The sequence below is a fragment of the Triticum urartu genome, chromosome 1, assembly GCF_003073215.2.
Source record: "Triticum urartu cultivar G1812 chromosome 1, Tu2.1, whole genome shotgun sequence".
Lineage (NCBI taxonomy): Eukaryota > Viridiplantae > Streptophyta > Magnoliopsida > Poales > Poaceae > Triticum > Triticum urartu.
In genome coordinates, this window is record NC_053022.1 from 152,896,017 (window position 1) to 152,921,436 (window position 25,420).

A 25,420-nucleotide genomic window follows, 5' to 3' on the forward strand; every position below is an offset into this window, starting at 1 on the left:
AACTCTCATGTGGCGACAAATGGCGCGCTGTATGGTCACCATTTGTCATGACTTAAAAAAGTAAAGTGTTCTTTGCAACGAATACTATTTAATTAGTGATTTTGACTTATTGTTAAGTGTGGAACGCCTCGGGCGGGCCTCTCGCGCCGCACCGTAGGTGGGCCGGTTTCCCAACATAAAACTAGGGTCAAAATAGTATTTGGCCCCGATTCCACATAAAAAAAAGTTTCTTTCTTACCTAATCATCAATCGCCAAATACGAGTCCCTAAAAAGCCAAACCGGTTCATCTTGTCTCGAACTTTCTCGCCTTCTTCCCCACCCTAACCCTTTCTCGCCGCCGCCGCCGACGACCCCTCTTCCGCTGTTACCGACCTCTGCAGCCTGCCGAGATGGATGACAGTTGCGCGGTGTGCGCGGACGCGCTCGAATGGGTGGCTTACGGGCCGTGCGGGCACCGCGAGGTGTGTTCAACCTGCGTCGTCCGCCTTCGCTTCGTACTCGAGGATTCTCTATGCTGCATCTGTAAGACGGATTGCCCCTCCGTCTTCGTCACAAAGGTTCGCCGCTATGGTCTGCATCTGTTCGGCTGGTTATCGATCTGTGGCGTGGTTGGATCTTGGGGTCTTTGATTGTGTAGTATGCGAATTCGAGCTAGTTAATTAGATGGGCGCCGAGTTTTGTTCTACTGTTTGGATGGTGAAAGTTCTGAGTAATAGCGCACCAGTATGATAGCTTTGATCTCTCGTTTCTTGATGAGGTGAGCTCAGGTCACTGTATCGATTCTGGATTGGTTTGCCCAAAGTTGGAATTTCAGCGGATCTTCTGTTTCATTATGCAGGACCGGAAGCTGTTTTTATTATCGTACGCATGATTTATTCGAATTTTGATTTGTCCAATGATTAAGTGGTTTGAGATTTTCATGGTTCCTGTATTTTTTTGTTGATACATGGCATCTTCACTGCGTTGCCGATTAAGTGCATTTGTGCTTACAGTATAGCTAGTCAGGAAAAGAGAAATATGTGAATTTTATATGTTTATGCTGATTCAGGTGATTAGTATTCTAGTTTGTGCATAGTGCCAGCCTAAAGGGGATGGGAGTATCTGGAAAGCCTCCTGGAACATGATCTGACGCCTTATTTTATGCATGCTTTCTTCATAACTCACAGGATTTCACCTTCTTCTATGAACATTTTATAGGCCATGGGAGATTACACAAAAGTGATCTCGGATTTCTCTGTTTTGCCCACTGAGGCAAATGAGGGAAATGTGGGGGAGTACTGGTACCATGAGGATACAAAGGCATACTTTGATGATGCTGATCATTATAAGATGATAAGGGCGATGTGCCGACTTTCTTGTAGTGTATGTGACAAAGCTGAGGACCAGGTTGGTCAGGCAGCACAAGCAAAGCGCCGAAGCAGGTTCAAGAGCATTGATCAGCTAAAGGGACATTTGTTCCATCAGCATAGGTTATACATGTGTAATCTTTGCTTGGAGGGGAGAAAGGTGAATATTTTGACCACATATACTCTCTTCTCCTTCCTATATTGTCATTCTCGTGTTTCAGAAGGACTAAATCTAGTTACTATTGTGACACCAACTCTGTTGTATTTGATGGTTTTCTCCCTTGTGAGCAAATTTAGGATGAAAATCAGACCCTGTTTGCAAATTATCTAGTTAGTTTAACTTAATGTCCAACCTTTTTCTCACCGTTTTCTCTGTGGGCCCCCTTCAGTTTCCGTATGTGGAATCCAGTTAAGGTCAGGAATTTATGGTAGATATTTGTTTATGCTATCGCTTTAACTAAGCGAGTAGACTCATGTAGTGTTGGTGCTTTTGTGCTATAATTCATGGTTATAAAACATTAAAACTTGGTAATGGGTGCTTGCTTGGCAAGCTCATCGTGTAGGTAATTTGCCGTGACCTCATTAAATAGGTATTTATATATGGGTATCCATGTAGAATTGAAACCAGCATTTCATCCTATTAGGATATTTAAACTAGATGAAGCAACGGCAGCTACCTCTGGTAAGGAATATGTAACAGCAGGCAGTAGCAGCCCGCAGCTATGTACAGAGGTGTGGCAGCAGCAACTTCTGGCGCAGAGATAAAGGATGTGAAACTACTGTACTGCTATTTCGAGTACTCACCTGGTTATGCCCCATCATCCTGAGCATTTGCCCAGTTATACCCATCATACCTATTAAGTACTCGGTTATGTATGCATGTTCTCGCTGACGCCACCTCTAATCAGTATTCAGCCCAGTAAACCTGCTTGAGTGAGACCTGTTTCTGTTTTCAAGTTATAGTTAAACTATGGGTAAATAGCGATGTAAGTTTTCGTTTCACGTAACAATGACAGTCCGTCTGAACCATGGAAAGTAGGTATAAAAACATTTAGAATTCTCTGTATATGTCTGATTATCCTTGTCCATATATGCTATCTTGCTATGTGAAAGTGCTCCACCACACATCCGTTTTCTTGTGAAATATTATTTATAAAATTGTGTGGACAAACATTTTGACTGACATGCAAAGCCTGCCTGAGAAGCATGTGGAACCTATGTAACCAAATGTTATACTATATAATTAGGCACCTTTTTCTGTTTTTTTTGTTGTTGAGGAAGTTCAGGCTGTTTCGATAGCATGCATTTTAACACACCTGGGCTACTGTTATATCCTTCAACTTCCTGACAATTGTGAGTTTTCAATTTTATTTATTTTTTAGGGTGTGGTGTGACAGTTATTTTTTTATCACTTTGTGCCTTTTTATACAAAGTAGGTGAATCTTGTGGGTTATTTGTATTATCCAACGGTGAACAGAATCATTGTCTATTTTTTTTCTGTGGCCCCTTTAGTAGATGCTACCTCTGTTTCTAAATGTAAGACGTTTTGGCAGTTTAAATTGAACTGCCAAAACGTCTTATATCTATTAGGAACAGAGGGTGTATATTTTAAATGTGATGCTAGAAAATGATTTCTCTTGGGATTATCATTTGCTGAACGAGTTACTATGTTGAGCAGGTATTCATTTGTGAACAGAAGCTTTATACAAGGGCACAGTTAGCTCAGCATACAAAAACTGGTGACTCTGAGGTGGATGGCTCTGAGATTGAACGCAGTGGTTTTGCAGGACACCCAGTGTGTGAATTTTGTAAATATCCATTATATGGAGATAATGAGCTTTACACACATATGTCCAGAGAACACTATTCGTGCCACATATGTCAAAGGTATTATGCAACTATGTCCTTAGCTAATTCATTGTTGCAAACTTATGACATGTGCTGACATTGTAATTGCTTACAGGCAGCATCCTGGGCAGTATGATTATTTCCGGAACTATGATGATTTAGAGGTAATTCGTGACTCCTGTCCATATTTATCAATCCATATCTTTAAGTCTTATTGATGTCATGTTTTAGTGACCTTCCTTTGTTATCTGTGTCACTTTCTCATTCAATTGCTTGATGTTAATTCGATTCAGATGCATTTTCGTAAAGATCATTTCCTCTGTGAAGATGATGCATGTTTGGCCAAGAAATTTGTTGTCTTCCAGAGTGACGCAGAGATCAAGGTAAGCTTAGTTGAAGCTATTGTTTTAGTAGTATTAAAGTGTATTACTACCAGGGGGCATGCCACTGGGCCTATGTACTGACCTACTAGTTTATTTCTACAGAGACATAATGCTATGGAGCATGGTGGGCGGATGTCTCGTGCCCAGAGGAATGCGGCACTTCAGGTTTGTTCATTCTCTTAAGACCTCTTTATTCCTTGCTTTCCTTTTTGTGCTTTAGCTCCTCCATTTATTTAGCCATCAATTTAGTTCCAATATTGATTGGCTCATCTGTATCTGTTTTCTATTGCTTTGGGCTAAATACTCTATTCTGGCATTGTCAGATACCTACCAGTTTTATATACCAAAGGAATGAGCAAGATCAAAGGCGTGGCAGAGGTAGGGGTCGTAATGCTCACCATGACAGACCTGACAGGGATTTCTCATTACCTGTGCGGGATGGCAGTGCAACTGCAGACCATGGCCTTGGAAGTCGAGTTGATAGTGTTGCAGGGCCTTTCCAGTCATTAAGTGTCAGTTCCAGTTCTGGTCGAACAGAAACTGGTCGAAGCTTAGGGAATGGTCGCTTGCTCGAGCAGTTGTCTTTTCCTCCACTTCAAGATCAGGATATTCCTGATGCCAGGATGGATGCTGTTCCCTATGAAACCTCGTTTCCTCCCGTCTCAGAGCAGCAATCAAGGTATGCGCTGGCTCTTAATCAGAGCTCAAGGGGTTCTGCGAGGCTTGGTGATGAATCATTATTCCCTCCATTGCCTGGGTCAAGTAACAAGGGTTCTGCTTCAACACAACAGGGGTTGCAAAGTCTTGCTAAGAACACACTTGCATCAAGGCTGCAACAACGTAGTAAGGGCACCGTGAAGGTACTATATTCTGCTCAGTCTCAAACAGCTGAAAATCCTGAGATTGTACCTCATGTTTCCACTTCCACCCAGACATGGCCTACACCTGAGCAGGGGTTACATCTCTCTGGTTCTTCTCAACTTTGGATTGTAACTCAATCAACAAGAGAAAATGGGCTCATGCCATCTGCCTCCAGCGGTTCAGCATGGAATTCCAGAGCTTCAAACAAGATGAAGCACTCTATTTCGACCCCTAATTTTGTTTCTGGTGGGTCCTCTGCCCAGGCATCAAGTACAGCTTATGGCAATAAAAAGCAACTGCCACCGCAAAGCAGCCAACCTTTGCCTGTTGTGGAGGATGTTCGGCAAGCAAACAAATCCCTTGTGGAAAGAATGCGTGTTGCATTAGGAATGGATGAGGATAGGTTCTCTGCGTTCAAAGAAATTGCTAGTGAATACCGTCAAGGCGTCATTGATACTTCAGAGTATCTCTCGTATGTGGAGCAGTTTGGTATATCACATCTTGTTCCTGAAATGGCTAAGTTGTTGCCTGATCCTCTGAAGCAGATGGAACTTGCTGATGCCTATTACACCAACATGCGTTTTAGAAGTCTCCAAGAAAACGGCGGTTGTGGAACCATTACTGTGAAAGAGAACAAGCGTAGAAATAAGGGGAAGGGAAAAACACCTGATGCAGAAACAGCTCCTGCTAAGGATGCAAGTGAATCGCTAGCTGATAGCTTTATGGACACTGTAAGGAAGCTTCAGTTGAACAACAAGGCTCAAGAAGGAGAGGCTGCAGTGCTTTCGAAGGATGGGTATCGATCTTCCAAGGAAAAAATCCCACTATCAGCTGGAGGGTCATCCTGTGGTACAAATATGGGTCTAGACGGTGATCCAGTTGCCATTTCAAAGGCGTCTGGCACTAGTAGGTATGTGGGCAAGGGTGGAGGAAGCACCGGTAGCAGCAGCAGTAACAACAAACAATCGAAGAAGACATCAAAGTTTCTCAGAGCTCGGTTGGGTGACAACTCATTGGCTACACTTGATTTTAGTCATCCTGATGTGAGCCCTGAACGACCTGTAAGGGAGACACAAGTCCTGCAAACTGGGTTGCCTGTGCGAAGTGTTTGGAAGAATGGTGCAGCACAGAAGCTCTTTTCCAGCAATGGAAAGAAATAGCATCATTTTGTGCAGACGCAATTTAATCCATTGAGCTGGTTGGCAGTAAATGTGCACATTTTGTGATGTGTGTTTTGGCTGCTTGGAGAAGGCGCCGTCTATGTAGAAGGTTGCTTCGTTTGAGTCTAATTCGGTTTCGTACTGAATTTGCTGGTTGAAAACCTCAAAAAGCGAGGATGGAACTTGAATAGCCTGGCTAGCTATACCTTTGTCAAAGTGTAGACTGTATATTACATGAATTCTACCAATGATTTTGTGGCTTGCATGACTTAGATTTTGACCAGGCTGCATGACTTTTGTTGCCAGCCTCTTATATTTACCGTGTGGCAAGACAACTGTCAATAAGAGCATCTCCAACACATGATGTAAAACGGTCGCCCTGCTGTGCCCAAAAAACTGCCATTTGGGGCATTTGGAGACAAAAACATTATTCCAACAGATGTATCTTTGTTACAAAACTGCCATCTGGGGAATTTGGAGGCAAAACATTGTTCCAACAGATGATGTATCTCTATTTGGCGCCAATTTTTTCTTTTTCCCGCAGTCCTGAAATTTTGTGCAAGTGCTGCATATTTGCGACACCTATTGGTGGCCTAAAAAACCAAACACAACCATGTTAATGCCAACCACGCTGAAGTTAACCATCTCACATTGATTCTGGCTGGTTCTCGCTGCTGCCCGCCACCTAGGTGAGTCTGTTGTCCACCCCTGGCCAAGCCGTCACCCTGCCACCCGTTCTCGCTGCTCCGGAGCCTGCCACCACCCCCGATGTCGATTGGGGTTTTGTTGCTGTCTGATTTGCAATGAATCTGGCTGTCCTTATCCCTTCGCCGTCCGATATGGCCCGATATGGTCGCTGCAATGCCGGGGCTCGTTGTGGAAGTTGATTAGTTGCTGCCCTTGTCACCGCCGCGACCATCAACGGGTCGCTGTTCCTTCTGAGCTCTCGGCTATCGGCTGGTGAGGTGACCGCTGCTCTGGCTTCAACCCCCAACTGCCTGGCGGCAGCAAGTACATTCCCATTTCATTCATAGCCAGCCTGGCGACCGCCTCATTCATGGTGAGCTACACCGTCCGGAATTCACCTTCGTGCCCATTGCTGCTCGACGGAAAACCAGGTATTTGTTTTTATTTTTTGTTGTGATATAAGATTGGATTGTGATGGGATTGTAGTGCAAAGTATTGTGTAAATGTCTTCGTGGGATGACTTCTCCTTGGAGAGAGTACTTACATCAAGTGTGTGAAGCAATTTGCAAAGTTGGTGGTCGAAATGTTTGGGCCAGAATGTTTGAGAGCACCCAAAGCATATTTCCGGGAGGTGGCCTATGCTACTATTGGAGTGTAAAGTCAAGACACAAGGGATCAAGGATACCATGTATTTGTGAGTTTGGCAAGAGGCTAAAACGTTCCGTTTCACCCAAAAGAAATCCACAAGAGATACAAGGATTTTTCTACAGGTTCAGGCTGCCACGGATAGTTCTTATTGATATCAAAGTGGGAAGTACAACTTCTCAAAAAAAAAAAAAAGAGAGTGGGAAGTACAGGTGCTTGTTGTGTTATAGAAGAGGTGCTCGGGGTGTGACCGGTGGTGGCCGGGGTCCTAGCATGAGTGCCGGAGCACTCCTATCTGTACTTCTCTAAGCTTGCTGATTGATCTCCTTGGGTGGTGCTTGACTATTGCAGTACTAACTATGGTGTGCGTGTGTTCGTGATCTTGTATCAGATGTCCCTCTAAGTAGACTACCTGCGTCGAGCTACGTTGAGCAGCCTGATCAAGCATTTAATGCATGATTGGTGGAGTGTGCGGCAAGGACTACCTGTCCTCATGACACATGTGCTGGATGCTCGGGGCTCTGGGCTCCGATGGCACCATGACTGACGTTTTTGACTTACAGGATCGTCTGTGGTCCGCGGTATGGTAGTAGCTGCGTACTTGAAGATTAATGCATGCCTCAGATGCCATCGATTTTTACTAATTTGGATAGTAAAAAACCATGGCTTTTTTCTTGTCAGTTTATGTTTTTTTTCAAACGAGCCCATTTGATAGGGGTTTCATGATACCCCTATATTAAATATGTTGTAAGTAGCCCCTGCGCCTGCCCATAACGATTGTGGTTGCATAGTTTGAAAGAGTACCTCCTTTTCTGTCATTATGGATGGGGCCAAACCATTTAATGGGATGGTTGAACAAAAGTGTTTATCTTCTTCCGTAAGTGGGAACACGATGCAGTTTCCTCTAAAACTAGGGAAGCGGTTTCTAAGTTCCGTGTGGAGCGGTAACACCTGGAGTTATGCGCCATGCGAGGCATTAATTCCTCTACCTAGATCCCCATTTTGTCAGGAAGGAGGCGCCCTTCTTTCTCTTTCATAAAAGCGCCTCTTTATTCTGTTCCTCCTTGCATCTTCCCCATCCTTCTATCGTCTCCCTCTCTATGTCATCATGGTACCAAGAAGAGAACCAAGAAGAGGGTAGCGGATTCTCCGGCAGCCTCCGGTCCTCCAAAAAGGACGACATGTCGCGTCACCTGTGCTGTGGCAGTGGCGTTGTCATCAGTTGATTTGATGAGGAGCATCCTTCCATCATCCTCATGGACTCTACACAAACACACCAAGCACCACGTGGACCTATGACAAGAGCTCGAGCACGTGCCATCGAAACCGAGGTAAACTCACTCCTACTCTGATAGAGGCAAAGGTGTCCCGTCTTTCGATGAGATGGTGGCTTTCGTTTTGGAGGAAGTCGACTTTCACGATCTGACTACGATCGTGCGAGGACATCGCGCCTTAGCAATCGCTAAACCAACTCTGAGAGGTTATTGACCACGCCGGAGCATGAGCAACCTGACCATGAAGGTCTGTTTTCCTGCAGGCAAATGAAGAACAAGCAAGAAACTAAGATTGCAATCTGGATATTGCGAATATAAGAGGAAAGCTTTTTTGATCAAGGTGGGATTTTGTGACGCCTTTGTCTGGTCGTTGAACACAAACGAAGTATGCGAAGTTGCAGCTATGGCGAAATTTAATCTAAACAAAACCCAAAGTCTAAACGACGCCCTAAGGGCTGTATATATGGATGAAGAAGGTGGGGGGGGGGGGGATTTCGTGGCCCTTGGAGGAGGGGTTCGAAACCAACCCTAATTCTTGTTTCCCCACACATACGGACTCTAAAAACAGCCTATACTTAAGTATTTCGAAAATACATGGGCCTGCCCCAATAATAAGGTGACACAGCACCTAGAATAGTCTCTGGACGAAATTTATGAAGTGGCATCTTGTATATTTCATCCAAGGCTTCATGCACTCTTTATGGTGGCTTGAAAGTCCTGAAATCATCACTTGTAACTCCGTTCTTGATCCTCTTGCGCATGCCATCATCTCCATGTTTGGTCTTGCTTCCGTGTTCATCCCTCTTATCCATGCCAGGCCCTACATTTGTAAGCAAAATAAATGTATTCAATTTAGGCAGCATCATATTCTCATGAACATTAGAATCATTACCAAGAAACGAAAGTACCTGATAATTTAATTGCGTGCGCGAGCTCTAGTAATTGGTCAAGTATGTATAGGAGCAGGGGCTGTGGGTGCAACAATAGTATTGATGTCCTCATCATCCTTCCCTTCTTGAAATGAAGTCGTCCTTGACGGAAGCTCATCTTCCTCACCCAAATAAGGCTTCAAATCTGCAATGTTAAAAGTGGGACTAACCCCAAACTTTGCAGGAAGCTCAAGTTTATATGCATTATCATTTATTTTCTCTAACACCTTAAAAGGACCATCAACACGTGGCATTAGCTTTGATTTGCGCAAATTAGGAAATCTATCCTTACGCAAATGTAACCAAACAAGATCTCCAGGTGCAAGCACAACATGTTTTCTACCCTTATCTCCAGCAAGTTTATATTTAGCATTCATACGCTCAATGTTTTCCTTAGTTAACTCATGCATTTTTAAAATCAATTCATCATGTTCTTTAGCATCAAAATTAACCTTCTTCGAAGATGGAAGAGGCAACAAATCAATAGGTGCACGAGGTAGGAAACCATACACAATTTCAAAAGGGCACATCTTAGTAGTAGAATGCAATGAACGATTATAAGCAAATTCAATATGAGGAAATCATTCTCCTCACATTTTCTTATTATTATTCAAAACAACCCAAAGCATAGTAGACAATGTTCCATTGACTAATTCAGTTTGTCCATCAGTTTGGGGGTGACAAGTAGTACTAAAAAACAGTTTAATCCCCAACTTAGCCCATAAACATCTCCAAAAGTGGCTAAGAAATTTAGTATCACGATCTGAAATAATAGTATTTGGCACACCATGCAAGCGAATAATTTCACGGAAGAACAAATCAACAACATTAATAGCGTCATCGCTTTTATGACATGGTTTAAAATGTGCCATTTTCGAAAACACGACAACAAATATGCTATCCCTCCCCTTCTTTATTCGAGGTAAACCTAAAACAAAGTCCATAGATATATCCTCCCAAGGAACAGTAGGTACATGCAAAGGCATATATAAACCATGAGGATTGAGTCGTGACTTAGCTTTTTGACATGTAGTGCAGCGAGCCACAAAACACTCAACATCTCGTCTCATCTTCGGCCAAAAAAAATGTGTAGTAAGTATATCCTCCGTCTTCATCACGTCAAAGTGTCCCATTAATCCTCCTCCATGCGCCTCCTGCAACAACAAAAGACGAACAGAGCTAGCTGGAATGCATAGCTTGTTAGCACGAAACACAAATCCATCGTTAACAACAAACTTGTTCCAAGTTCTCCCTTCCTTACAATTCTGCAATACATCTTTAAATTCAGCATCATGCACATATTGATCTTTGATGGCCTCGAAACCAAATATTTTAAAGTCAAGTTGTGAAAGCATAGTATAACAACGAGACAATGCATCAGCAATAACATTGTCTTTACCCTTGTTGTGTTTAATGACATAAGGAAATTCTCAATGAATTCAACCCATTTAGCATGCCTACGGTTCAGTTTTGCTTGACTTTTAATGTGTTTCAAAGATTCATGATCACAATGTATAACAAATTCCTTGGGTCATAAATAATGTTGCCATGTTTCTAAGATCCGAACAAGAGCATATAATTCTTTATCATAAGTAGAATAGTTCAGACTAGACCCACTCAATTTTTCAGAAAAGTATGCAACAGGTTTGCCATCTTGTAATAACACACCTCCTAATCCAATTCCACTAGCATCACATTCAAGCTCAAAAGTCTTACTAAATTCAGGAAGTTGGAGTAAAGGAGCATGTGTCAACTTATCTTTCAATACTGTGAAGGCTTCTCCCTGTGCGGTACCCCAAACAAAAGGCACATCCTTCTTTGTAAGCTCGTTGAGAGGTGCAGCAATGATGCTGAAATCCCCCACAAAACGCCTATAGAAACCAGCGAGGCCAAGGAAACTCCTCACTTGAGTGACCGTTTTGGGCTGTGACCAACTCTCAATAGCTTCAATCTTGGCTTTATCAACTTCAATGCCCTGTGGAGTAACAACATAGCCAAGAAAAGATACTCGGTCAGTGCAAAAGGTGCACTTTCCAATGTTACCAAACAAACATGCATCACGTAGAGCAATAAAAACATCACGTAAATGTTTCAAATGTTCCTCCAAAGATTTACTATAAATCAGTATATCATCAAAATAGACTACCACAAATCGTCCAATGAAAGCACGTAAAACTTTGTTCATTAATATCATGAAAGTACTAGGTGCGTTAGTTAACCCAAAAGGCATGACTAACCACTCGTATAAACCAAACTTAGTTTTGAATGTTGTTTTCCATTCATCTCCCAATTTCATACGAATTTGATGGTATCCACTACTTAAATCAAATTTGGAGAATATTGTGGAGCCACTCAATTCATCAAGCATATCATCTAGCCTAGGAACAGGATGACGATAATGAATAGTAATATTATTAATGCCTCTACAATCGACACACATACGCGATGTACCATCTTTTTTCGGCACTAGAATAATAGGAACAACACAAGGACCAAGGGATTCGCGAATATAACCTTTGTCGAGTAGCTCCTGGACTTGACGCATAATCTCCTTCGTCTCCTCTGGATTGGTACGGTATGGTGCATGGTTGGGTAGCGAAGCACCGGGAATTAAGTCAATCTGATGCTCAATCCCTCGAATAGGTGGTAATCCCGGTGGCACGTCTTGTGGAAATACGTCAGCGAACTCCTGCAAAATGTTAGTAATAACAGGAGGCAAAGAGGAAGGCACGTCCTCGAATAAAAATAATGCCTCTTAGCACACAAAAGCATAGCAAACAGATTTGCTGAAATCTAGATTATCAATATCAGATTTGGTGGCAAGTAAAATGCACTTTTCAATTTAATTTCAGAAGCAACATTAGATGGTTTATTGTTAGGCTTCATGTGTTGCTCAGATTCTTTTGCCACAATCTAATTTTCACTCTTGTTTTTCTCCTATTTTGCTTTATTAGCTCTATTAATATCATCTTTCAAAATGGAATCAAGAGTCATATGAAGCAAAGTAATATTTTTATCCTTATGAACAAGAGTATACTGATTGTTTCTACCATGGTGTACATAATTTTTATCCAATTGCCATGGTCTACTAAGTAATAAGGAACATGCTTGCATAGGTACCACATCACAATCAACATAATCAACATATGTAGAGATACTAAAATGCACACGAACAATACGTGTTACCTTAACCTTGCCGCTGTTGTTGAACCATTGGATGTAGTAAGGATGTGAATATGGTCTTGTTATGAGAGATAGCTTCTCCACCATCTCCATGCTAGCCAATGATAGAGGCTAAGGTGTCCCGATGTTTCGATGAGATGGTGGCTATCGTTTTCTGTGGGAGTCGACCTTGACGATCCGACTACGAACGTGCGAGACGTCGCGCCTTAGCAATCGCTAAACCAACTTCCGAGGGTTATTGACCACGCCGGAGCACGATCAACCTGACCACGAGGGTCTGTTTCCTGCGAGCAAACGAAGAACAAGCAAGAAACTGAGATTGCAATCGGGATATTGCGAATATAAGATGAAAGCTTTATTGATCAAGGTGGGGTTCTGTGACGTCTTGGTCTGGTCATTGGACACAAACGAAGTACGCGAAGTTGTAGCTATGGCGAACTTTTAATCTAAACAAAACCCGAAGTCTAAACGACGCCCTAAGGGCTGTATATATGGAGGAAGAGGGGGGAATTTCGTGGCCCTTGAGGGTGGGGTCCGAAACCAACCCTAACTCTTGTTTCCCCACACATACGGACTCTAAAAATAGCCTATACTTAAGTATTTCGAAATTACATGGGCCTGGCCCATTAATAAGGTGACGCAGCACCTAGAATAGCCTATGGACGAATATTATGAAGTGGCATCTTGTATATTTCGTCCAAGGCTTCATGCACTCCTTATGAGCGAAAAGAAAAACTTAGTCCTATTTGCCACCAAAAGTAGATAAGAAGAGTGTGTGCGAACCCATCTAGTGTCCTACACTATGTCCTTTTGTGAAAGAACAATGCAACACAAGCTAACACCTCTCACGCTCTACCTTTAGTGTTGTCTTCTCTTTGGCAGAAATTTCAAGATGTTTTCTCCGACGAGCTACCTCTGGGACTACCTCCAGTACGAGGCATCGAGCACCGCATCGACCTCATCTCCGGAGCACCTCTTCCGAACAAAGCTCCCTACCACGTCAACCCCGAAGAAACCAAAGAAATACAAATGGAAATATTGTGTCTACATGGAGTGCCAAAGACGATCGTCTCGGACCGCGACATCAAGTTCCTAAGCTACTTTTGGAAGACCCTATGCGCCAATCTCGGAATCAAGCTACTCTTCTCCACGGCGTATCATCCACAAACTGACAGCCAAACAGAGGTGACCAACCGCACACTCTCCGCTCTACTTCGAGTACTCATCAAAAAGAACATCAAGGAGTGGGAGGAGTGCCTACCTATTGCCGAGTTCGCCTACAACCGAGCAAGACACTCAACAACCGGCAAGTCCCCCTTCGAGGTCATCTACGGATTCAACCCATTGTCACCATTGGACATTCTTCCTCTGCCACTACAAGAGCGCATCAATATGGACGCAAGTGCACGTGTGACCCATCTCAAGAAGGTGCATGAAGATACAAGGCACACCATCGAGCACCAAGTACAACGACTTGCGACCAAGCTCAACATCAACAAGCAATCCATGGTATTCGACATTGGTGATCTTGTCTGGCTACACCTTCGCAAAGAACGCTTCCCCAACGAATGCAAGTCCAAGCTTCTACCTCGAGCGGATGGACCCTTCAAGGTGCTTGCATGCTACAAAAACAATGCATACAAGATCGACATCCCACGTGACAAGTACGCCGTGAGCGACATCTTCAACATCAAAGATCTCTCTCCCTACCATGGTGATGAGGATTTCGATCCGAGGTCGGATCTTCCCAAAGGGAGGGGAGATGATGCGGAGGATCCTACGGTCATCCCCATGGACCTACCATCGCCTCAACAAGAGCCAAGAGGACCCACGACACGAGCTAGAGCTAGAGCTCTCGAGAACGAGGTGACTTCCTTCCTTAGTGATATTACATATGATCCTCACGAGACATGGCTACTACCTAAGTCCGAGACGTTGTGCATGATTAGGTACCAAGAGGACCCTCCCGAAGATGCACGTGAAGGTGTACAAGTCCCTAAGTTCATGGATGAAGAGGACCCATGGAAGGAGTTAAGAACACCTCCCAGGACCCGGACATCCGGCCATGACCCCGGACGTCCGGCCCCTGACCACTAGCTGCACAACCGCCAAGCATCTACAGGCCTCGGACATCCGGCCCCGCCAGCCCGGACATCCGGACCTTCCCGAGCTCCCGGATATTCGGCCACCAGCCTGGAAATCTGGACCCCTTCGAACCCGAGAGCAACAAAGCCCGCCGCTCCAGCCCGGACATCCGACCTCTCTGGCCCGGACATCCGGCCCCGCGTGAAATCCTGGACATCCGTCCCAACGCCCGGACGTCCGGCCTCCCCTTTCTGTGCACAGTGAAGGGCCGTGGCCCGTGTACCCCTTCAACCCCCTAGACTATATATACTCCTCCTCGTCCCTCTTTCTAGGGTTAACATTGGTTTAGCTCATATTTAGAGATAGAGCATTGCTCATCCACATCGGATCTACTCCACAAGAGAGACCGCGGCCCCTCTTCGGAGAAGATCCCTTTGGATTCAAGACCCCGCTAAGGGAAGATCCCCTCGTGGATTAAAGACCTCCTCACGGAGAAGACCGGCTACCTTTTTATCATCCTTAGTTGTCCGTGGATCGTGTGATCTCTTATGTACTCGAGGATCTAGCACATGTGTGACTAATTCATGTTGGTTTAGTGTTTCTCTCGTGTTTTCCCTTGTGTTTCCCCTCGTTTTCCCCCTCGTGTTCTTTGTGTTCTTCACGGGATCCGCTCCTTTCGTGAAAGATTGGCAGATTTGGGTTCTACCCTACATCACCTCCTCCATGAGATTCCCGCAAAAGCAACAAACAAAGAGAAGACTCGGGGATGCAAAGCTTTTTAACTCTCATAAGATATCCATTTTGATGTAATAGCGTTCCCAAGAGGTATGCGTCAAACACTTGGCATAAGGAGTAGCAAAAGTAGGATCGTGCTCATACATGTCTTTTATGTGCTCAAGGCCAATGACATCCAATTCAAGTTGAGTAACAAGCATGCATATGCGGGAAAGGGCATCCACTGCAACATTTTCCTTACCTTTGATGTACTTGATGACATAAGGAAAAGACTCAATGAATTCACACTCCATTTAGCATGACGCTTGTTCAACTTGGTTTGACCCTTAAGGTACTTGAGCGTTTCATGATCGGTATGAATGATGAATTCATGAGGGCGAAGATAGTGTTCCCATTCATGCAAAACTCGCACTAAAGCATATAGCTCTTTGTCATAGATGGGGTAATTGAGTTGTGCTCCGGAAAGTTTTTCACTAAAGTAAGCTATGGGGCACTTCTCTTGCGTTAACACACCTCCTATGCCATTACCACTAGCATCACAATGAATCTCAAAGGGCTTGTCAAAGTTGGGTAATGCAAGCACGGGAGCATGAGTAAGAAAATTCTTAAGCTCATTGAAAGTGGTATCTTGGGATGGTCCCTAATCAAAAGGCATATTCTTCTTGCTCAAAGCATGCAAAGGCGAAGCAATGGTGCTAAAATCTTTCACAAAGCGATGATAGAAACCCGCAAGACCAAGAAAGCTACGCACTTGATTCAACTTGGTTGGTTGTGGCCAAGTTTTAATAGCATTGATCTTGGAGTCATCAACATGAACACCCTTAGAAGATACAACAAAACCCAAGAAAACGAGCTTATAAACGCCGAAAAGGTACTTTTCCATGTTAGCAAAGAGATGCTCGTTTCGAAGAGTTTGCAAAACGGTTCGAACATGGGTGACATGATCTTGAAGAGATTTGCTATAAACAAGGATATCATCGAAGTAGACCATAACAAGCACATCAATGTAAGGGCGAAAGACATGATTCATAAGACGCATAAAAGTACCCGATGCTTCTGATAGACCCATAGGCATGACTAACCACTCATACAGCCCAAACTTGGTTTTGAAAGCGGTTTTCCATTCATCATCCTCTTGTATATGGATTTGATAGTAACCACTTTTAAGATCAATTTTGGAAAATATAGTGGCACCACTAAGTTCATCAAGCATATCATCAAGGCGTGGAATGGGATACCTATAGCGAACGGTGATAGCATTGATAGGTCTACAATCGGAGCACATGCGAAAGCTACCGTCTCGTTTTGGCACAAGAATGACCGGGACGGCACAAGGGCTCAATCTTTCACGCACATATCCATGGTCTATGAGATGCTTTACTTGCCTTTGTATTTCTTTGGTTTCTTCGGGGTTGACGCTGTAGGGAGCTTTGTTCAGAAGAGGTGCTCCGGGAATGAGGTCAATGCGGTGCTTGATGCCTCGTAGTGGAGGTAGTCCCGGAGGTAGCTCGTCGGGGAAAACATCTTGAAATTCCTGCAAAAGAGAAGACAACACTAAAGGTAGAGCGTGAGAGGTGTTAGCTTGTGTTGCATTATCCTTGCACAAAAGGACATAGTGTAGGACACTAGATGGGTTCTCACACACTCCTCTTATCTCACTTTTGGTGGCAAATAGGAATAAGTTCTTCTTTTCACTCATCGTGGAGGCGCTCGATTTGGGCTTGTGGTGCTCACTCACTTTTTGGTGGCTCGCTTTCTCACTATTCTCTCCATGATGGGTGGCCTGCTTGTCGGCGATCACTTGGCTTGGAGACATGGGGCGAAGTACGTACTCCTTTCCTTTCATCTTGAAGATGTAGTGGTTCTTTCGGCCGTTGTGTATGACACCTCTATCAAATTGCCATGGGCGTCCAAGAAGAAGGTGGCAAACGGTCATTGGAACGACATCACACTCCAAAGTGTCTTCATAGGCGCCAATTTTGAAGGAGACTTGTACTCGATGCTCGACTTGGATAGTGCCAGAGTCGCTAAGCCATTGAACTTTGTAGGGATGTGGGTGCTTCATCTTGGGTAATTGGAGCTTGGAGCAAAGTTCTTCACTTGCGAGGTTATGACAACTCCCTCCATCGATGATGACCTTGACGGATCTTCCATTGATGGCGGCCTTGGTGTGGAATATGTGGCATCTTTGGTCTTCTTCTTCTTGGTGATGTTGAAGAGTCAAGACCTTGGAGATAACGAGAACGGGACTTTGAATCTTCATCACAAAAGACTTGTTCTTCTTCATCGTTCAGTTGCCGGTGCATGGCGACTTGCTTGAGGGCGTCCATTTCTCCTTCACTCATTGAGTCATAAGTGTCGTCGTCGTTGAGGATCATGGTCCACTTGTTGGTGCACTCATAGGACTTGTGGCCTCGGCCTCTGCATGTGAAGCATTTGAAGGAACTCGTCTTGACGGTCTCATCATTTGGGGTAGATGATGATGAAGCTCTCGGCTTGCAGTTGCTCGTAGTAGGAGGAGGACTTGGGGTTGACGAAGCTTTCTTGTGACTCGACTTGTCGACGTTGGTTGTAGAAGGCTTGGTAGATGGTGTTGGAGTCGTTGAAGCTTGGGTGTTGGAGAAGCCGTATGTCTTGGATGAGAACTTAGCATACTTGTAATCGTCTTGCACTTGACGTTCTGCTTTGGTAGCTTGACGCACTATCTCGATGAGGTTCGAGTATGGTTGGAAGTCGGCGATCTTCTTGATAGGATGGTTGAGTCCATTCAAGAAACGTGCCATAGTTTGTTCGTCGTCTTCCATCACATTGGCTCTTATCATTGCAGTCTCGATCTCCTTGTAGTACTCTTCAACGCTCTTGGTTCCTTGCTTGAGTAATTGGAGTTTCTTGAAGAGGTCGCGGTTGTAGTAGGTAGGCATGAAGCATGCTCGCAGGACATCCTTCATTTGCGCCCAAGTAGTGATGGTTGGTTCACCCCTTGCCTCATGGCGCTCGATAACTTGTTCCCACGAAATGAGGACATAGTCCTGGAACTCAAGGGGTGCCATCGCGATCTTCTTCTCTTCGTTGTAGTTGTGCAAGCGGAAGATTTTGTCGACCTTCAATGCCCATGAAAGGTACTCTTCGGGATCTTTGCTTCCATTGAACTTGGGCATGGTGAACTTTAGCTTGCCGTAGCGTTGCTCTTCATTGTGTTGGGGTCAGGGATGATGATGCCCATGTTGTTGATGATTGTCAAACTCGTGTTGCTCTTGGTGAGGAGAGTTGTCGACCTCATGTTTCCCTTGTCATGGAGGATTCCCATTGTCTTCATGCTCTTGGTGAACTTGATGTTCTTGGAGAGCTTGTGGAGGTACTTGACGAGCTTGACATTGCACGTGATCTTGAAATCTTCGTTCGTGAGCTTCTTCACGAAGTGCTTCTTCATGTTCATGAGCTTGTCGTCCTCGATTTTCTACGGCTCGACTTGAATCTTGGAGGGCTTGTTGCGCCTCAAGTGCTTGAGCTTCACGAAGTTGTTGTTCTTGGCGTTGTGCCTCGGCATCTTGTGCATTTTGGTGTAGACGCGCTCACTCTTCCTCTTCAAGTTGGCGTTGTCGTTGCCGTTCTCGTGCTAGCGCAAAAGCCTCTTGGGTTTGACGTTGTCAGTGCTCTTGAGAGTCGGTGTCACATAGAGTATTGAGGTCTGCTTGACGATCGTTGCGCGCGGCACGTCGAAGAGTGTTCGATGTCGGTGTACTTGAGCCGGAGAGGGTGAAGTCGGAGTGTCGACTAGAGCGGCTCCATCTTGATGAGGATGAAGTGGAAGAAGAGCGGTTGAGCAATAGAAAAAATTGAAGAAGATTTTATGGATAGATTTTGGGGAGGAGTAAACCATGACATTCACGAGATACTAATTCATGAAAAGTGTTATCCTATGGAACGTTTGTCTTGCCTTGCTTGCCAAGGTGAACAGGAGATAACAAGATGTGTTGCCCAGAAGACAAACAAGCGGAAGGCGCAAATCCCAAGAGTTGTGACAGTTGTTCCTTCCACCCCTGCACCTACTATGACAACAACATCCGTTGTTGTGAGCACTACATCACCTCCACCATGTGACCTATCACTACCTAGAGTGCCTACATCATCTGAGTTGACCATAAGAGGTAATGACAAAGGTATTAATCTCCCTCCACGTGACTATGAGGAATGCCTTGTCAATTTAAATGCACCATGTGATGAGCTACCCACTACTTTGATCACACCACCTATTCTTGAGGACTATGTTCATGGTTTGACTTCGCCATGTGATCAAATGAATGCAATAACAACAATTTTGAGTGCACACATTGAATTAACCTATTCTAGAGCCTAAGCTTGCGGATGCTCATGGCACCCCAAGTTAATATTCAAGGAGAACCAAGCAACTAAGCTTGGGGATGCCCCGGAAGGCATACCCTCTTTCTTGTAACAACCATCAGTAATTTTATTTGGAGCTATATTTTTATTCAGCACATATCATGAGTTTTGCTTGGAGCGTCTTGCATTATATGAGTCTTTGCTTGTTTTGCATTTTAGTTTGTCACAATTATCCTTGCCGGACATACCTATTTGAGAGAGCCAAAATGATGCTATGATTTGTTAGTATTGCTCTATGTGCTTCACTTAAAATTTTTGAGCTATGGACTTGCTCTGGTGCTTTACTTATATCTTTTTGAGCACGGTGTGCTTTAATTTTTGAAGAAATACTCTCATGCCTCACTTAGATTAATTTGACAGTTAGTAATTTTTTGAAGAAATTCCCTCATGCTTCACTTATATTATTTTGAGAGATGAAATTTTTTATGCCCATGTTCTTTACTTAAATTTGTTTGAGCTTATCAAAAGCAATTCCAATATATGAAATTAGTCCCAAAGTGATAGATATTCAAGAGAGATATAATAAAAACTTTCACGAAGATCATTGGACGAAATATACTTGATTCTTTGTTATAGTTTTTAGATATGATGATAGTAATATGTGAGTTACGTTGGTGATTAATCATGCTTTAGTAAGAATATTGGTGTTAAGGTTTGTGATTCCCTATGCAAGCATGAAAATCAATAGTTATGCAATGAAATTACATCCTACTTGTGCATTATTCAGTGTTAGTTATGCTCAATGCTCGTTTATGTGATTTTTTGTTTCTTGGTTGGTTGCTTCTCAATCTATTTGCCAGCCTCCATTTGTACTAAGTGGGAATACTACTTGTGCATCTAAAATCCTTAAACCCAGTTATGCCATATGAGTCCACCATACCTACCTATATGTGGTATTTCTGTGCCGTTCTAAGTAAATTTGTATGTGCCAACTATAATTTTCAAAATGTGTTTGCTTTTTGTGCGCCCGTACCGCTCACGAAGCGGCAGCGGGTGGCAAATATTTTTCCATGCTAGATGTGTTATTCTCAAGATGAGTGTTTATTCACTTTTCATTGCACGAGAGTATGGCAGTAATAGGATGACCAGTCCTGAAATGAAAAAGAAACTTACTTTATGTTGTCAAATAATAAATTCCTTGGAAAGTGTTGGTATGGAAGGCATCCACGGATATGACTAGCCATGGATTGTGAAAGAATGGTGGAAAAAGTAATACACTTTATTTTATGTTTGAGAATTTCCTATGATGTATCTAGCATGGAAAGAATTGGGAACTACTCTGTCGTTTTTGTTGACGGGAAAATTATGCCTCCCCAAATGTTTTATCTCTCAATATAAGCTTTGAGCTTCGGCACCTCTACAAATCTATGCTTCTGATGCGAAGCATCCCAAGGTCATCCCCATGGACCTACCATTGTCTCACCAAGTGCCTACCGGACCCATGACACGAGCACGTGCAAGAGCTCTCGAAACTGAGGTGACATCTCTCCTCTCACATTTCCACTTCGATGCACATGAGACATGGCTCCTACCTCAAACGGAGACATTGTGCATACTCAGGTATCAAGGAGTTGGCCATGAAGAAGCTAAGGAGCAAGGAGGATCAGAAGAGGAAGATGGCAGTGAAGACGGATAAGAAGATGAGTTGGAGAAGAAGTCCCAGCCACCGGACGACCGGTCGGGACCGTATGTCCGGAGCCTGAAGCTCCAGCCGAAACCCAGCGAGCGGACATCCGGCCTGGACCGAACGACCGGTGCCCCTACACCTGAGCTGAGCGAGCGGACGTCCGACGCCACCGGACCTCCGACGACCGGACGACTGGCCACTTCCGGAAATCCGCTACACCAGCATCCGAGCCAGAACGAGCGGACGACCGGCTCTTACCGGACGTCCGGCTGCCCATGAGCCACCGGACGACTGGTCTCCAGCGGACGTCCGGTACCTCTCTGTGCACAGGATTCGGGCCCGAGGCCCATGTACCCCCCTCACTTTGTCCCCATTTGCACTAAGACTATAAATAGATCTCCTATTCATCCTAGCTAGGGTTAGAATTGGTTTAGCTCATATTTAGAGATAGAGCATTGCTCATCCACATCGGATCTACTCCACGAGAGAGACTGCGGCCCCTCTTCAGAGAAGATCCCTTTGGATTCAAGACCCCGTTACGGGAAGATCCCCTTGTGGATTCAAGACCTCCTCACGGATAAGACCGGCTACCTTTGTATCGTCCTTAGTTGTCTGTGGATCGTGTGATTTCTTATGTACTCGAGGATCTAGCACATGTGTGACTATTTCTTGTTGGTTTAGTGTTTCTCTCGTGTTTCCCCCGTGTTTTCCCTCGTTTCCCTCCTCGTGTTCTTCGTGTTCTTCGCGGGATCCACTCCTTTCATGAAAGATCGGCTGATTAGGGTTCTACCCTACATCATCTTGGTATCTAGAGCCACATTGATCATGATTTTGGAGCCTCCCCGTTGTGTTGCTAGCCTAGTTTTTGTTGATTTTGTCCCTAATTCGAAAATTCCCCACAAAAATAGCCCCAAAAATTTCCTATGATTTGTTGGTGTGTTGAAATTTTGTTGGATTTGATCCATGGATTTGCTTTGTTTTGAGTGGATCTAGCTTTTCCCCCTTTCCCGACCTTTTCCATCCGCAAATCCGCCCGGATTCGATGAATTTGGACCTCTCCATCATGAACACCGCCAGTTTATCCCGTGCCCGCGAATCGCCCAGGCACCGAACGTCCGCTCGCCACCGGATGTCCGATGACCGGACGACCGCTCCCCACCGGACGTCCGGAGTTCCCTGACGAAACTGATTTTTTTTTCAATTTTTGTCGCCACCACCGCCCCCATTTCCGCATACGCACTACCACCACCTATACACCATCAATTCTTCCACATACCACCACCATTTCTTACCCGTTTCGCACTCCGACACGTGTTTCCACTTTGATCTTTGAGAATTTGAGTGGCGGTTCCGTGTCCTTTTGTGTTTTGGCTATCTAGGTATGGTTCGACATCAACATCACCGCCGCTCATCTTCGCCACGGATGTGTCATCAACAATGACCACCTCGACTATATCTTGGTATTCATGCCACCATTTTGACACCATACCGTAAGCAAGAACGGTAACCTCGTCTTGGTATCGTCATATCATTCTTGCCATTGCATTGATAGCCATCATAGCTTTACTCCTTAGCATAGCTTACCCATCAAGACTAGCCTTTGAGTATTGCCGGTAACAAGACTTGTGCACATTAGTGATCATACTTCCCATAGCATACATACATCATTGTTGCATATCTTGGTATCATCTCTTGTGTCACAAGGTTGTCATCGCATATACAATTCCTATCTTGGTTCGTGAAGCATTGCATGAGAAAAGAGCTCAAACAACAAAGAGCCAAACAAAAGGGAAAGATAAGCAAAGAGCTTTTAAGCAAGCACCATAGCATCATACAACATTAAGATTGTCATACTAGATCATCTTTGATCATATCACAGAAACACCTTGCATAGAGCATACTTGGGATAGAAGTCGTCACATTTTTGCTTAGTAGGTTGTGCACCAGTCTTATTTCCGTCTATTGTGCAATCGCGCTAGCATCTCTCTAGTGTTGTGCAACAAGAGCTTTTTTGTGGATTCCACATTTTGGCTCATCCTTCTTATATTTTTGTGTGTGCGTTTCCGTGTACCTTACATTGCTTGGTCAACTTATTGCATTGCGAACTTGCGAATCTTTTCCAACATTATTGAAGCTCACTTACAATTGCATTAAATTTTGTGCCACCATCCTAACCAAGCTCCACCATAAGATTTTACTTGTGTAGGTGTGAGAAACTGACAAGAATTGGTACCAATTGTGATATTTCCTTGTCCACATTGGAGTGATCATTGATCCACTTTCAACTTTGGTCAAGGTACATTTGGTATTCGTTCTTCTCTTTCTACCACTCACATTTTTATCTTGGAATGATGGATAGGCCAAGTACTTCTACCAACCCACTATTCAATGAGCACGACGACGACATGAACTCCTACGTCACCAAGAGCCACCTATTTAGTGCACAACGTGCTTTGCATCAAGAGCAACAAGCAATGAGTGAACGCATCGACAACCTCGCCGCTGACTTGCGACTCTTCGAGCAACATACAAGGGACTACTTCGACCACAAGCTCGACGATCACAAGTAAGAGAATGATGCAATAATAGACGAGATTCGTGCTTTGTTGCTCAACTGCTCTTCTTCCACTTTGTCCTCTTCAAGAAGGAGCCGCTCAAGTCGACACTCCGACTTCACCCTCTCCGGCTCAAGTACACCGACATCGAACATTCTTCGGCGTGCCGTGCGCAATGATCATCAAGCAAGCCTCAATCCTCTACGCGACACCGACTCGCAAGAGCACCGTCAACGGCAAACCCAAACGGCTTTCGCGCTAGTACGAGAAAGGCAATGACAACGCCAACATGAAGCGGAAGAGCGAGCGCGTCTACACCAAGAAGCACAAGATGCCGAGGCACAATGTCAAGCACAACAACTCCGTGATGCTCAAGCACTTGAGGTGCAACAAGCCCTCCAAGATTCAAGTCGAGCCGTAGCCAACCGAGGCCGACATGCTCATGAACATGAAGAAGCACTTCGCGAAGAAGCTCACGAACAAAGATTTCAAGCTCGCGTGCATCATCAAGTTCCTCAAGTTCCTCCTAGAGCTCGACAAGCTCCTCCACAAGCTCTCCAAGAACATCAAGTTCATCAAGAGCATGAATACAATGGAAATCCTCCACGACAAGAGCAACATGAGGTTGACAACCCTCCTCACCAAGAACAACACGAGCTTGACAATCATCAACAACATGGGCGTCATCATCCCCGACCCCAACACAATGAAGAGCAACGCTACGACAAGCTAAAGTTCACCATGCCCAAGTTCAATGGAAGCAAAGATCCTGAAGAGTACCTTTCATGGGCATTGAAGGTCGACAAAATCTTCCACCTACACAACTACGACGAAGAGAAGAAGATCGCGATGGCATCCTTTGAGTTCCAAGACTATGTCCTCATTTGGTGGGAAAAAGTTATCGAGCGCCGAGAGGTAAGAGGTGAACCACCCATCACTACTTGGGTGCAAATGAAGGATGTCATGAGAGCGTGCTTTGTGGATCGAAGTCTTTGTGATTAAGTGTCATCCCTAGATCGGTATGCTGACACACACAATATTCGAGGAATTATAACAGAGTTCAATCACACTTTATTACATCGAGGTTCTCAAAAGAGTATTTATTACAATAATATGGCCAAAGGCCATCTCAATAAAAATAAGTGCGGAAGCATTGAAGGTAAATGAGTCCATCCAACTTCACGGCAAACTGAGTGCAGAACAATGACCTATCGCACCTTTAATCCTCGTCGGAAAATTCTGCAACATGAGACGTTGCAGCTGTGTAGGTTAGCACATGGAATATGCTGGCAATTTCACACCATAAAATAATAATGCAAAAGACTATCTCTATATGCAAATTTAGCTGGTGGAGCCTCTAAGTTTAATTTTTGCGTAAAGCAAATTTTACCCTACAACAAAGGAATAATTATTTTACTACTAAATTAAATTCCATTGTTGAGAAGGTTCCTCCAACTCAATCCCAAAATTCCCAAGTTATTAGTAATCCAATAATTTAATTAAATAGAGTGATGAGATCAACCAATAATTCACTTCTAGATACTCAAGTTGTCCATAACCGGGGACACGGCTAATCATGATTAGTTTGTACATTCTGCAGAGGTTTGTGCACTTTTCCCCACAAGACTCGACCGCCTCCATGATCGGAAGATCGAGACATAGCCTTTCAGAAGCGTTTCCCCTTAACCCTAGGTAGACTA

At 44.2% G+C, this 25,420-nt stretch overlaps 1 protein-coding gene across 2 annotated transcripts; it reads left to right on the plus strand.

The window, feature by feature from the left end:
- The first annotated feature begins 245 nt into the window (after positions 1 to 245).
- On the plus strand, positions 246 to 6,039 carry LOC125552234 (E3 ubiquitin-protein ligase ZNF598-like). 2 transcript variants are annotated; one of them, XM_048715733.1, is made up of 8 exons: positions 246 to 558; positions 1,199 to 1,507; positions 3,026 to 3,234; positions 3,311 to 3,359; positions 3,489 to 3,578; positions 3,681 to 3,743; positions 3,902 to 4,438; positions 4,511 to 6,039. In XM_048715733.1, exons 1-8 carry the CDS (start codon positions 391 to 393, stop codon positions 5,597 to 5,599), a joined length of 2,514 nt encoding a protein of 837 aa, XP_048571690.1. In that variant the 5' UTR covers positions 246 to 390; the 3' UTR covers positions 5,600 to 6,039. The 2 variants fall into 2 exon arrangements, with proteins under 2 accessions (XP_048571690.1, XP_048571681.1); XM_048715724.1 differs by having other exon boundaries at positions 3,902 to 6,039.
- The last annotated feature ends 19,381 nt before the right edge of the window (positions 6,040 to 25,420 follow it).

Excerpts from the sequence above, each read along its gene's own strand:
- LOC125552234 (XM_048715724.1), top strand. The coding sequence starts at position 391 with ATGGATGACAGTTGCGCGGTGTGCGCGGACGCGCTCGAATGGGTGGCT. Across the intron at positions 3,235-3,310 it reads TCGTGCCACATATGTCAAAG|GCAGCATCCTGGGCAGTATG; the intron begins GTATTATGCAAC and ends AATTGCTTACAG. Across the intron at positions 3,744-3,901 it reads AGAGGAATGCGGCACTTCAG|ATACCTACCAGTTTTATATA; the intron begins GTTTGTTCATTC and ends TGGCATTGTCAG.